Source organism: Carassius gibelio, chromosome A11 (genome assembly GCF_023724105.1).
Source record: "Carassius gibelio isolate Cgi1373 ecotype wild population from Czech Republic chromosome A11, carGib1.2-hapl.c, whole genome shotgun sequence".
Classification (NCBI taxonomy): domain Eukaryota; kingdom Metazoa; phylum Chordata; class Actinopteri; order Cypriniformes; family Cyprinidae; genus Carassius; species Carassius gibelio.
In genome coordinates, this window is record NC_068381.1 from 2,247,822 (window position 1) to 2,263,340 (window position 15,519).

A 15,519-nucleotide genomic window follows, 5' to 3' on the forward strand; every position below is an offset into this window, starting at 1 on the left:
AACAAACAAACATTGTCAACAGTTTATGAGATATATTTCTTCAAATAACACACAGCATCCAAAAACATATTTTTGGTTTTATTTAGTCTTTTGGGGGAAATGTAAAAATGCTAAGTTTTGAGTGAGGAGTAGGGCTAGGGAAATGAAAATACAGTAAAATAATTTCTGAAGGAAAGTCGCCATATAATATGGAAACCCAACAATAATTTTTAAATTACAGTGTTTGTAAACACATTATTGTATGAAATAGTAGATAAAGATGTATTAAACTTACAAGAAAATGCCCTTCATATGCAGAACATTAATAGTAAAACGTAATTTAAAAATGTAATAATTATATCTTCAAGTCAAAGTTGCTTTGGGATCAGTTTGACCACAGACATTACAGGAGGGTTAAATTGTTTTATTGCCGTGTTAAACTCTACATTTCTGATGTTTTAGATAATAGAGTTTTAATCCAGTAAAGAAATTCTACAGATTATTGACAGAGAAGCCACAAACTGCTCAGCTTTCTAAGACTTTCACAGTTTTGAAGACCAGTCACGTCGTGCTTAGGTTTATCCCCTAATAAATGTTTTATCAAAGTAATATTATTTACGCATAAACCTTGTCAGTTGACGTTCGCGCTTTTTTTATTCAAGTGCGCGCGCCGGGATTCTGACAGGAAGTGGTGCGAGTTTCTGAGGTAAGTTCTCGCGACAGTTATACAATTGATCCTCGGCAGATTTTAAAATTAACACATAATGAAAAAATAATATTTAGCTGCAGGTCATTTACAAGTGAGACGATAGAAAAACAGAACAAAGAGCGTCGGATAAGTGACGCTGTGGACGGAAGTGCGTGCTTTTCGCTTCTCTCGTCGACAAAGTTTACTATTAAGTGAAAACGCCTATGAAAAACCAATTTCAACAACTAATGAAATGTTTTGTTTTCAATTGAAAATGGCATGTAAGTGTAATTTTCCCTCAATATCTAGCCCAGACATCCCTATTCAAATATAACTACATAAAAAAAATAAAAGATAAAACAGAACACAATTAGGTATGGTTAAAAGTATTTTATTGGTTACAATATCCGTGTATGGCAGCATTAACACCATGTTACTTTACAAATACCAACAAAAAAAAGTTGAGAAACAAAATATTATTAAAAATGATTATTTGAAAATATGGCACTGTGAAAATACACAAGGCAAAACACTCCTGGTTTTATTGGCTCAAAAGAAACAAAGAAAAAAAATGGATTATGAAACTTACAAATCAAGCCAGAAGTATATTATGAATACTTAAAAACATTGGGGTTCTAACATGCACTGTAATACCAAAAGGTCCTTTCATTTCTGAGTTTGAGTGGTTCGGAAACACATTTGGCAAAGTCATCCATGGTATTCATTAAAGCTCTGAAACATCACCATTTCAGCCCAAAACTGCAGATTTCAGCTGATCCAGAACCAACCACTAAAATCTTCAATATGATCATCATAAAACCACAAAAAGAATCACCGATCTTGCAACCTCTACAGTACCAACAATAGAAATCTGAATTCAATCGAACCAATACTCATAAAACCAGCAAAACTCCTGTCTGAATTGAATTCAAAGCGACTCCTAAATAAAACATTATTACCAAAGACATCCCTTTTCGCAATCAATCATCATAAAACCAAGCAGTAAAACAAACTAAAAATCAATTCCTTTATGGAGCAGTGAAAGGGTTTTTATTTACGCTACAAAACATACTGTAAAAGATTCGCGTTTTAATAACTGAAGCTGCTTTCTGATTCCCTTTAATATAAAAAGGCGAAGTAAAAGAAAGATTTGAAATGCTTTTCACAGTTAATTGAGGTGTTAACAAATATCACGGTTTCATAATCAGGCTTATTAAACTGGTTACTGACACACGCATCAATCTGGCAACCGCAACAAACACAGGCATACTGTCAGAACCGATGGCACATAAATATGGCGAAAGTGAGTAAACAGCTTCATCGCTCTAATCTACGATTTGTGAAGCCAAATATAGTGACTTGGTGAGCAGTTGAACCATCCTGACCAGGTAGTGTTCTTCATTTCCACCTGTTTGCACACATTTACAAGATGAAGCCGCCAAAAAAACTGGTTTCAGCATTCAAATTACGCTTAATGAACACCAAAAAACAAATAGTAATTGGCTATATACACTGTTTTCAATACGTTCCATTTATATACTAGGACTAGTTCTGTTTTGATCACTAGTATTTAAGGCTCAAGTTCAAGGGCAGATCGATTATGAATTTCATTATCAATCAAAAGCAAGACTCCTAAAAGCATCAAGATGCTTCGAATTAAACATTCAATCATTGCCTTCTTTCCAAACACTCTCAAGCACCAATAAATGATGACTGATTTAGTGGCGTGTAAAAAACAACACACAAAAAAAGAAAACATCCGGAGGTCATCTGCATTAAAACACAAGGTGTTTCATGCTTTTGTTTTCCAATGCACCTCCTCCGTAAATTCACGATTTTGTTTTTTTTTTAATACAGACTGTTCGCAACTTTCCATTTTAGTTTAGCGTTGTTTTCTATGTACAACAAACAAACGACAAAATACAAAAAGTGAAAGATTAATAAAAATGTCATGGGCCAATGATCAACTAGAAAAATATATACATGAACACTATGTATGTATATACTATATGGTATATACATACACATAATGCTGTACATATATACCATATCTATATTCATATACATGTATATTTACATATTACACAATGACACTTTAATAATCTCTTCCTATCATTCCTGTGGTTTGCGGTGACGATTGGCTTCTTCACGGGATTGAACTACATACTGAAAATCATGTGTAATAACTGGAATACAGAGGGACTGCTGTGGAAGGACGCAGAAATGGGACGAAACAGGAGCCGGAGATTTTAATACCCTTCTCAGTTCCAGATCCGAAGGAAACTGTCCCATGATCCCGTGGCCACAGCCATCCCATCATCAGGTACTCCTAAACAGCTCACCCTGTTGTCATGACCGGCCAAGACACCTGGAGAAAGAGAGAGAGAGAGATACAAAAATGTATTGTTTATTATGTACAAAAATTTCCAAAAAAAAAAAAGAAATAAATAAAAGAAATACAAACACACAAAACATTTTTTTTATAAAAGATATGTAGGCAAATGAAAGTAAACTAATGAAACAAATCTAAAAAATTTATATATAAATTATATAAAACAAAATAATCAAATAAAAATACAATTTTAATCAAATAAGAAATAAAAAATTACAAGTATGCAAGCAAATGTGAAGAACTTAAAACAAGTAAAAATAAAAATACAGTAAACTATAAAAATGACATTAGCACAAAAAACTAAAGATTAAAAACAAATCTAAAATCAAGTAAAATATAAAAATACAAATGATAAAAAATAAATAAATGAATAAAAACATGCAAGCAAACGTGATTAATAAAACAATAATAAAAAATACAGTTAAAATAACTTTCAAAATTATAAAAAAAATAAAAACATAACATTTTAAATTAAACAAATACAAATTAATAAAATAAAATAAAATTCTAAAGAAAACTAAACAATTAAATATAAATAATGTGCAAATAAATAGATAAAATAAATTAAAAAGTAATAAGATAATAAAATTAAAAATACAATACTTAAAAAAATTAAACAATATAAAATAAAAATCACAATAAATAAATAACAAAATTAATAAAGCTACCAAAATAAAGAATAAAAAAATTATAAAGAAAATGTGAAAACCCAACCCCATAGACATCATTAGTTTCATCAGGTGCACGCTCCTGGCTCTAACTTAACTTCAGGTCTGTGTTTATCAGTCTGCTATAGCACCGTCTACAAACGCAGTTAAAGTTAAGCTGATGATCAGACTGAAGCTGGGCTTTCCCTTACATTCATTTATTTGTGGCTCTCACAATATCAAAACTGACAGATTTTCCAAAAGGCTTCGCTGAATAAACATGAGCACGCACTACACATTTAAAAATCAAAACTCGGTTTCTACCGTTTTAAAGCACCTCCTGCTGACAGAGAATGAATTTGCATTTTCAGTAAGTCTGATTTTTGCAGCAAACATATTTTGCTTGTCATCAAAAATAATCTCCTCTAGCTGTTGTTATTAATTCTGTTTGGAAGTCTACCGGAAGTTAAGTTAGTCACAAAAGTGTGCATGCGCATGTAAAGCACACTGAAGGGCAGTGAGAAGTGTTTTGTTGTTACCTGCACGTTCTCCTTTTAAAGTGTCCCAGACGTTGCAGTTGAAGTCGTCGTATCCGGCCAGCAGGAGGCGTCCGCTCTTGGAGAAGGCCACGGAGGTGATGCCACAGATGATGTTGTCGTGAGAATACATCATGAGCTCCTGATCCGCGCGCAGGTCAAACAGCCTGCAGGTGGCGTCGTCTGAACCCGTCGTGAAGGCATTCCCATTCGGAAAGAACTGCGAGGGTAAACAACCGAACTCAGTACGACTGCCCATGTAGAGGACCTTCTACACCAGCAGATTCAAACCGAGAGCAAGCATGATTTTAAACATCTTACGCAGACGGCGTTTATATCAGAGACGTGGCCGGTGAAGGACTGCCTGCACATCCCGTCTCTGATGTCCCACAGTTTAGCAGAAGCATCGCAGGCTCCTGACACGAACGTCTTTAGATCAGGACTGACCGACAGACTCATGACATCACCCGAGTGTCCTGTGAAACTGGTGGTCTGCTGGCCCGTCTCAATGTCCCACAATGCACTGCAACAAGAGAGACACAGGAGCTGAACACAGATTCCATTTAGTTTCAATCAAAACCAAACGCTTTTAATTCAGAGACAACCTGAGATAACAACTGTGATGCATTTAATAAAACACTAATAAATAATTCCTGTAGCTCAAACACTAGGGTCATGGGTTCAACTCCCCGGGAATACATGAGCTAATTAAATATATACTTTAAAGCTACTAACAGGTTGCTAGCATGATCATCATCTTATTAGTATGATGTTAGCATTTTTTTAGCATGTTTAAAGTTGCTGGCATGTTTCGAACATGATTACTAGCCAGTTTAACTAGCATGTTGTTATCATGAATCTATCACAATTAGCAAGTTACTAGCATTTTGATAACATGAGTAGCAAGTTAATAACATGTTGCTAGCATGGTTTTTAGCATGCAACTAGGATGATGCTAACATGTTTGTAGCATGTTTAACAAAGTTGCTAGAATGTTTCTAGCATGATTAGCCAGTTACTAGCATTATGTTAGCATTTTTATCATGTTGTTAGCATGATTAGCAAGTAACTAACATGTTGTTAGCAAGATTCTAGCATGGTTATGTTATTAGTCTGATTCTAGCATGATAAGCATGATGCTAGCATGCTTCTAGCATGATTAACAATAAATAAATAAATAGAAAACAAATAACAAAATATACAAGTCAAACCAAGAAAAAAAATGCAAAAAAATAACATTAAATGCAAGAAAAAAAAAGATAAAATATACACTAAAAACAATAAATCTAAAAGAATAAAATAAATTTTTTTACAAATATTTGCAAAAATAAAATTAATGCAAGAGGCTTTGAATACAATGTACAAAAACTTGAATTTGAAATATATACACGTGCCAAATAAAGTAAACTCTGCATACACCATTTGTTTCTTGACATACTAATACTAGACAATAATTAGTTTAAATATTATTATTACTGTATGTGACATTAACTCACCATGTGGTGTCACCAGAGCTGGTGATGATCTGATTGTCATCCAGAAAACGACAGCAAGACAGATAGCCTGCAGTATCATTCAGAAAAAATTAATGATGTCATTGATTAATGATGTATTGTATGAAATGGCACACAGAAAGAACAGTTTTAGAGCAGGGTTTCCCAAACTAAGGTTAGCTAAGGTAATAATATTTAGTTGAAATCATGAAAATGTTATTTAAATTAGGGATGTCAAATTTCGATTATTTCCATGATCGATCGTCGTTTAAATTAACGATCAATTAATCGATTAATCGTTAACCATAATACTGCAAAATGCGTCTATTGCAGGCACGCAGTCAGCGGTATGACAGGATGTGCAAAAGCCACACACACACACAAAATGCTTTCTCACTTGAATTAAAGAGGTTTTAGTCTGAATAAAATGCTAGTAGCAGGATTATAAAATGAATAGATGCGATTATGATCATTTGATAAAATGAAGAGAGCGCGCCATAGCTACTTTTGAGGTCATTTTACTTTGTTGACAGTTTCCAACAGCTTGTACTTAACACGCATTCGCATATAGACGGAAAATATTATCCTCTTCATATGAGCAAAAACGTCCTTGGCATAACAGCAGAGTGGACCGGTATACTACGGTCTATTTAAACTGACCAGTGTAACCTTTTAATGTTTAGTTGACATTTTATTTTGATAATGAACAGACTGCGATGTAAGTTTGAATCGCTAGAATATACGTGTGCAGCAGGCTCCAGCGCGATCGAAACAGCTGAGACATTAAAAAATATATATATATTTTCCGCAAAAGTGTTTACTTTCATTTGTGCACTCTCACAATAAAAACAGAAGATTTGTGCTCTTGTAAAATAAAGCAAACAAACAGAATGCGTTGTCATCCTTTTTTTTTTTTTTTTGTGAACTTATGGAGCGCCCACACTTCTGTTTTAAATCCGTTAATCTTAATTAGCCTATTTAAGTCGGATATATTTCGCATAGCCTATTTAAAAAAAAAAAAAAAAAAAACATGAAAACAAATTGTTATTTTTATGTTGGGCCTATTACTTAGTAGGCTATAAATTTTCCTTAAAGCATCCCATTTTGTCCCAGGGCTTAGAACCTGTGCCCTAGTCAGGTCCATGCAGAAACTTGTGAACGATGCTCGGCGTCACCGTTTAGTGACAGCAGTGAATGCTCCGGGAATGTGTCGGTCACAGCGCCTATTAATCGCTGTTTTGAATCCAGCAATTATTTATTTAGAAATGATAAGATCTGATTATGACAAGTGTGGTATAAAAGCTTTGTTTATTAGAGGAATAATAGGTTAACTGGAAAATGTTAGATCGCGACCATGCTTTTGGACCCCATAGTCTTCATTTACGCGGCTTTGTTCTGGTTTGCCGGTTGGTCACGAATTTCCACAAATTCAGTATATTTAGGCATTGTTTCTTTTCCTAAATCTTCATAGTCTAACCCTCTAATTTCCCAGGTTTATTTTATTATCTTTCGCTTTTAATAACTGTTTTCGCATCTCTTACTGTGGTAAACATGGGAAGGGAAATTAAAGATTTCATGAATTAAGAATTCGTTCGATTTATTAATTTGTTCCCTTATTTCACTTAAATCATGGGTTATTTAGGGAACAAAATTAATGAAACATGGACAATTGCCACATTAATAATTCGTAGGAATGAATTAACAAGTTGTAGGAATGAATAGACTACCTGTCCTGTCACTGTGTCCCGCAGCCCTGCAAAGCGCACGATATAAAACAGTTATCTGATGAAATGATTAGTAACTACATTTCTATTGCATTTAATGTTGAAGAACTTTTATGTTGTTTCTATTTTAATGTACTTTAAAGTTTAAATCACATTAAAAGCTTAATTTGTACATTGTGAATGAATGATGATGCTTTTATATATCGTCACCGTCACTCACAGCCGCTCGCACGTGTTGAGTGCGCATGAGCCGCACGCAGCCCAGCATTGAATCGGTTAACCGACCATCGATAGCCTTAATCGATTGCATCTCTTATCGACAATTAATCGATCATCGATTAATCGTTGACATCCCTAATTTAAATACATAATTATATTTACATATAATGTAATTATATTATTATAATTACCAGGAAAAAAGTTTGGAATGATTAAAAATCTAAATGTTTTTTAAAGAGGTCTCTTCTGCTCATCAGGGCTGCATTTATTTGATAAAAAAATACAGTAAAAATAGCAATATTGTGAAATATTATTAAAAAGTTAAAATAAGTATTTTCTATTTAAATATATTTTATAATGTAATTTATTCCTGTGATCCAAAGCTGAATTTTCATAAATAATTTTTCACAATTTTGCCTGGTAGTGGATATATTATTATATTATTATTATTATAAAATGTCAATAATATAATTTTTTCATTTATTTGTATTGTATTTTATTTGTTTACCTGAATAAACCATCAAGTGTGTTGTTATATTGTTAAAAGATTAATTAAAAATCTCTGAATATTTCAGGTCAAAGTGTTTCGGCTGATCCCTGCTTTAGCTAAAATGATGGAGGAGATGAAGCGAGTGCCTCCACCTGTGTGTCCAGCCAGCTCTCGGTTGACCCGGACGTTGCCCTCGCGTGTCTTCAGGCTGTAGGTGGAGCAGATGTTGTCCAGGCCTCCACAGGCCACGTAGTTCCCCGACGGGGCGTAGGCACAGGTCATGACCCAGGACGAGCGCAGGGGGATAGCGTGCATCTGCCGGACAGAGTTAAAAACATACAACATCCTTCAGTAATCTGACGACTGATAGCAAGACTGGGCAACACTGTAAAAAGAAGGGGTAACCAGCAAGAGTCATCAGGTTTGGAGAAATCTAGCACTGCATCAGTTGCTCTGCAGTGAATGGGTGCCATCAGAATGAGAGTCCAAACAGCTTTAAAATCATCTTACTGCTGGATGCGTTTCATCTTTTCTCTTCTCCAGATGTTCACTGATGGACTGTGGATAACTGTTTGGACTCTCATTCTGACGGCACCCATTCACTGCAGAGCATCCATTGATGAGACACTGATGCAGTGCTACATTTCTACAAACCTGATGAAGAAACAAACTCATCCTGATCTCCGATGACCTGAAGGTGAGCACATTCTCAGCAGATTTCATATGAACTATTCTCTTTTTATCCGAATCAACCCATTAAAATGATCTTTGTCTGTATTTAAGGTTGATTTTGTACACGGCTCTAGTATGTCATTACCTTGTTGGTCGTATAACCATCCCATATGATCAGTTTGCCATCTTGGGAGGCACTGACAAGTAACCTGAAACAAAACAAAGAAGGGAAGGAAATGATAAAATCCACACAGCAGCCTATGCATTTTTCAATCAACGAAATGTAATTAATACGGGACACAGATGGGATTTGAGAAAGGCCTTATTACAGCTCCACGGAAATGAAACAGCAGGGTCCCAAGCGGTGGTTCGTGTAATATTAATCACACAGCTGAACGTCGACCAGCCCAGAGTGTTTAAAGCAGTGTTTGGTATCTAACAGCAATGGTGATCAAACACACACCTGGAGTCGCTGCCCCAGTGCATGGCGTAGATTTTGGCCAGATGACCTCTGAGCGTGCGCCTCGTTCTCATCTGTATCCGTCCCACTGAGTCCAGGCTCGCGGTCATCTGCCATAACATCACACGACATCATCAGCTTCTATTAGAGAGCATCATCTTCTACAGCATTTCACTCACTTACTAAATATTTACTCACAATTCTGTCAAAATGCAGGGGCAAATATGTTATATTATATATATAGCTATAAATAAAAATGAAGAGACCACTTGAAAATTCTCAGTTTCTCTGGATTTGCCAGTTATGGGAGAGAAATGTTAATATTTGTTTTATTCTGTAAAGGTTTGATGACTTTTCCAAATTTTAAATTAAATAGTTATTACATGTTTTCCTCCATAAAAATGATAATTGGTCAAAACAGGAAATGTTTTCATTTTTTGTGATTAATGAAATCTGGGTTTTTACCAAATATTGATTTCTTAACTGTTCTGAAGTTATAACATTGGAATTATTTTGTCTACAAATTGATATAAACACGTCTGAAACATGGCATCTTTATTTGTTATTTTGACAAATTGTCATTTCATGCAAAAAAAAAAAAAAATGCTCTAAATTACAACATTTTATTTAAATATTTAGATAATGTCATCAGTACCTTACAGAAAAAAACAAACATTTTTTTTCAAATCCAGAGCAACTGAGAATTTTAAAGTGGTCTCTTATTTTTTTCCCACACAGCTGTATAAATGTAATTATCAGCTTAAATGCACTTATCCAAGTAAAAAATCAAATGTCACAAGTAACTTTCTAAATGCGTCGTTTTAACTTGCAGTCTGTAAAAGAGCGGATAAATGTTCTCCATTTAGTGTTAATTAAACTGGGCTGAGAATTGAACAAAGGTTTGTAATCTGGCTCAGAGGAAGACAGGAATCATGTCTTTCTGCCACTTTTCTGCTGATTAATAGATTATACAAGACTCCTTCACCTTACAAATGATTGTTAAAAGCAAAAATGCAACAAAGTGCAATCGTATTCAATATAAAAGTGTCAGCACAAAATCCAACAAAAATGATGCAGGATGATGTCATCATTAATGATTTATGTTTCGTACCTGCGAAAGTGTGGAGTCACTGCAGGCTTTTCTAGCATCCTAAAAAACAACAACAGATGCAATTCATGTCAAACCTCGCCAATCTAAATAAACCGCACAAGAAGTGTACGGCTCACACAGACGTCCTCTCAAATTAATGTTTCCTTTTGTTGCACAGCGGTCCAAACACTTACCCGGATCTGGTTGCGAAGCTGTTCTGCTTCCTGTCTCAACTGCTCCAACTCACTCATAGTTCCTGTTTGACCGGCACCTGAGACGAGAACGTGCTGGACCTGCAATCACGCATCAGACAGTGACACCTGTCAATCAAACATTGCACTAGGAATGCATGCGATCATGAAATCCCTCCAAATGCAGCAGCTTCCTTTGACCAGTAACTTAAATGCATGCACAGACTGATCTGAGAGCAGTGGGAAATGATGCCGAGCTCAAAGGGTCTTCAAAACACCACCAAATGCTGCCAAATGCCACCCATATGTCCACTGACCTTTCTTTGATACCTCGCGAATGTGTTAATAGAGAACTACAATCTAATAGAAGTCAAGCTCTAACAGCGTCTGAGAGTTAACAGTAACCAGGGTCTAGTATCCCGATGGTTTTAGTTACTAGTCCGGCGTCTCATATACTAACAGTGTCTTTTGACCGACCCCAAACTGGAGTTAGATAGTTAGCCATTTATAATTATGAACCAATAATCTACAAACCAAACATTTTACTTTGGGTCCATCAGATTTGAAACAAGTCAAAATGAAGCATCTTCAATGGAAATGTCAAATAAAAATGTGCCGTGGATACAGTAAGCAAGTTAATCAGAATAATCTGTTACAGTATTCCAATGCACATTTACAGAATATTTATTAGCGCTTTCAAACGATTAAATCGCATCCAAAATAAGTTTGTTTACATAATATATGTATGTGTGTGTACTGTCTATTTATTATGCATATATATATATATATATATATATATATATATATATATATATAGAAAGAAGTCTCTCCTGCTCACCAAGGCTGCATTAATATGATCAAAAATAATTGTAAAAAAATTCTGAAATATTATTACCATTTAAATTAACAGTTTTCTATCTGAAAATATTTTAGAAATGGAATTTATTTCTGTGATCAAAGCTGATTTTTCAGTGTCACATAATCCTTAAAAAAAAAAGGCATTACCACATGGTCATGCTATTTTTTTCCTACAAATTTTCTACAAAATTAACTAAATCATGAAATATAATGTTATCATGCTATAAAATTACTCCTACCATGATGTAAATTACTGGTCATAAACTTTAATACACCTTATGTCTCAGTTTTGGTCTTTATGTAATTCTGAGTAATTACAGACTGAAAACACTTCCTGAAAGTGTTACTCGTGTAAGTCTAGCATCAGTAATATAAGCTCCTTTTGGACGTCAGTGCAATGAAATAATCTAGCAATGTACATTTCAGAATATTCTGTTTTAGGCCAAGGGTTCCCAAAGCAGCTTTATTTTGAAAAGTAGATGGAAAGCTAACAATTAAGTAAAAGTACAAAAACTTAAAATAATTGTAAAAACAAAAATCACAAAAAAAAAAAAAAAAAATAACATAATAGATATTTTATTTGTTTACCCGCATCCAAATAAACCCTGAACACGTGGGTGTTTTGTTAAATTATTGAAATATTAACTTTAAATTTCAGGGAAGATGTCAATTAATATTTTAGGTTTAAAAAAAAAAAACTCTAATGTATTATACCAATCTATTTTAGTGTCTGTTGAATGTGTAGCTCTAATGGACTTTTGTAAAATAAAGAAATAAATACAAACATCAGCTCTGAAAACATTCACATAAACAGCCAATTTTTAAGACAAGTCAGAGAAATTCAGCTTAAGTGTCTGAGATACTTGAATAAGAACCTGTGTGCTTTTATTTCTATTTTTTATTTATTTATATATAGATATATATAACTGAAAAGCAATACCAGGAAGCATAATTGCCTCTTATTTCCCAGCTGGGAAGAGGAACTCAACATTATTACACACAATCACAAAATCTAACATGAATATATTATTCAGAGCTGGATAAAATATACTACAGCATCATCTACTGATGAACACATTAATATTAATCTGAATTATCACTCAGTAGGTTATTAAACCATCTATTTCAATGTCTTTGGAAGGCCTTTATCTTTCAAACACTGTTCAAATTAATCTAATGCAGGCATTTTTGTCAACTGAATTTCTTTAATCTAATACATTTAGCAACTAATATATTTAAGTTTTTCATTTTAATGATTAAAATTTTAATGCTAGTTAAAAAAAAAAAAAATGTTAGCCTTAATACACTAAGTCACTTTGGATGAAAGCGTCTGCTAAATGCGTAAATGCAAATGCAATTTTAAAATCAATATTTAATAAGTGTCGCATCTGCATGTTCTCAGTTCTCCGATGTTGGTTAACGGTCACGTGACATGTATGTAAACAAATACAAATATTTGATCTTTTAGGAAGTAATTCGTGTTATTGTAAAATGTTTTATGATTTAATTCATTATTAGCTTTTTATTAAACTCACAAACCTTCCTTTACGAACCGGTGTTTGTTAAACATTGATGTTTAATTCACTTTATCTCCTTAATTTCAACAAATTTAATATTTATATTTTTTACTTTTTGTATTTATATATCAAAATGGTACTAGATTATGATATTTAAATCAATGTGATAAATGAGTAAAGTCAAAAGTAATATGCTTATATTACTTGAAATGTGTAATGTAATGGATTATGTTACAAACTACAGTTTTTTTTCATGTAATATGGAATCAGTAACAGATTATGATTAGTAAATAATAGACTAAACTCAACTGAGATTATCTAATGAATACTGAGATCGGTTTAGAAATATTACCTGCTAAACCCTGAAAAATAAGTTCATAAAAATCACAGTTTTCAACAATATATTATAATATTATGAGATCATAAGACTGTATCAGAGTTATATCAAAATAATTAAACAACTTTAGGTGAATTAAAACAGACTCTGAGATTGTATCAAGGTAAAGTGAAAGTAAAACTATCAGCTTCTGCTCAAACAATCTCAGCTACACCAAATAAATACTTTTAATAATGAAATTCAGTCAAGATTATATGCATAGAAATATTATTCCATTCACATTAATGAAGACTTCGATTCAAAAACAGTAACTTAGTTCGTGTTTACTGTGTAGTAGCTTGAGATTGTGTGTAGATCAAATACACAATGACAACCTTTGATTAACCAGCCAAAAATGAAGTTAACTAGCTAGCTAACGTTAACTAACCCATTTAGATGATTAACGTTAACCCGCGAATACAGACGTTAACTCTTGTGTTTATCGGGCCTTCTCCCGCCTCCGCGCTTTTAACCATAACTAGCCGATTTTAATTGAACTAATTAGCTACTAAATCGAGTTCCAATCCCTAATGGACCACAAAAACGAGTTCAGATGTGTAAATAAATAACAGTTTACGAGTTTCTGACGAGCAGGAAATAGACGAGAAAAGAGAAACGCGGCGGACGGTTGTTTTCGCCCCTCACCTGATCGGGTTTGGTTTGGGCAAATTCCGCTTTCTTTCAGATCCCTGGCATGTTGAGAAGAGCACGGAGGAATTTCAAAGCGTCACAGTTAATTGGAAGTCAATTTTAAACACATTTAAAGGGCCACGCAGCCCTCACTCGAGCTGAGAAGCAGTTTTCGCGAGCAATCTCGTCACCACACCCGTAAGGGAACCGGGAACATGGCAACAGGCGAGACGAAGGGGGGACGACAACCACCGCGTGTCTACAAAGAGCTAAAACCACTGTTTAAAAGCACAGATGTGACTTATATTAATATTTTAAACTTGAAATATAAATATATCATCAAACTGAGTGTTTGTGTGTGTGTATAGAGTCAGAACGTGTGTTGTTTGCACAGTCGGATTCCCCTACAGAGGAATGGTACAGTCCGTCCGCCGTCTGAACAAAGCGCCTGTAACAGGAAACATATCCGCTGCGTGTTTGCGCCTCGCAGGGAAACTTGCGTTGTTTTGTCGTAGTTAAAGTAACATTTCAACCTTTAAATGGTCGGAAACATTCAAAGCTTGGTATAATTTAAAACTCTAATGTTATTGAGATTGTTCTGCGACTTTATTGACTTGCATTTACTGTACTTTGATGTGCATTACAGACAAATGGAAAGATCAAAAATGTATCGTAATAATTTGTTTTATATTTATAGATATACAGTAGGTCTGCACGATAAAAATGCGATAAAAAAACAGCTGTGCATTGTTTGTTGGGATGCCAGATTTCGACAAAGTTGTGATCTAATATTGGTTCCAGGTGAAGATTAAATTTCAGTCATCACCGTTTAGCTACAATGTTGTTTTTATTATTCATGTTTGGTCAAATAAATAAACACATTATCAATAAATTTGTATTATTTTATATGCATTTGCAATTTTATTTGTATTAATTATTTAATGTACATAGTGTGTTTGTTCAAATAAATTAATTAAATATGTTCAGTAAGTATTAAATGTATGTAAATTTGCAATTTCATTTGTGTATTTATTGTGGCTATTTCACTTATATTTATTTGATTGTTGCATGTTTGGATAAATTAATTAATAAATTAATTAAATATATTGAATATTAATATATATATATATATATATATATATATATATATATATATATATATATATATATATATATATATATATATTATTAGTTTATTAGTTTGTGTGTTTTATTCTGACATTATTTCCGGAATAATTGATTGATTGTTGCATGTTTGTTCAAATTAATTAATTATATTCAATGTAAAAAAAAATACATATATTTTATATAAATTTGCAATGTTTTTTTGGATTTTATTCTGATATTATTTCATAAATTGATTGATTGTTGGATATTTGGTAAAATAAATAAATGAAATATATTAAAAACCTTTAAAATGTTTTATATGAATTTACAACGTTTTTGTGTTTTTAATCTAATATTAATTATTAATGGATTAATTGTTGCATGTTTAGTCAAATAAATTATATTCTAAATTAAATTGCGGACATTATTTTTTTGTTTGGTCAAATAAAT

At 33.3% G+C, this 15,519-nt stretch overlaps 1 protein-coding gene across 1 annotated transcript; it reads right to left on the minus strand.

The window, feature by feature from the left end:
• Positions 1–1,042: 1,042 nt before the first annotated feature.
• Positions 1,043–14,180, minus strand: LOC128021985 (guanine nucleotide-binding protein subunit beta-4). The gene is made up of 10 exons (XM_052609183.1): positions 13,978–14,180; positions 10,585–10,683; positions 10,412–10,450; positions 9,304–9,410; positions 8,986–9,049; positions 8,321–8,483; positions 5,739–5,805; positions 4,564–4,765; positions 4,246–4,462; positions 1,043–3,035 (listed from the first exon to the last, which is right to left on the minus strand). Exons 2-10 carry the CDS (start codon positions 10,639–10,641, stop codon positions 2,929–2,931), a joined length of 1,023 nt encoding a protein of 340 aa, XP_052465143.1. The 5' UTR covers positions 10,642–10,683; positions 13,978–14,180; the 3' UTR covers positions 1,043–2,928.
• Between the last annotated feature and the right edge of the window lie 1,339 nt (positions 14,181–15,519).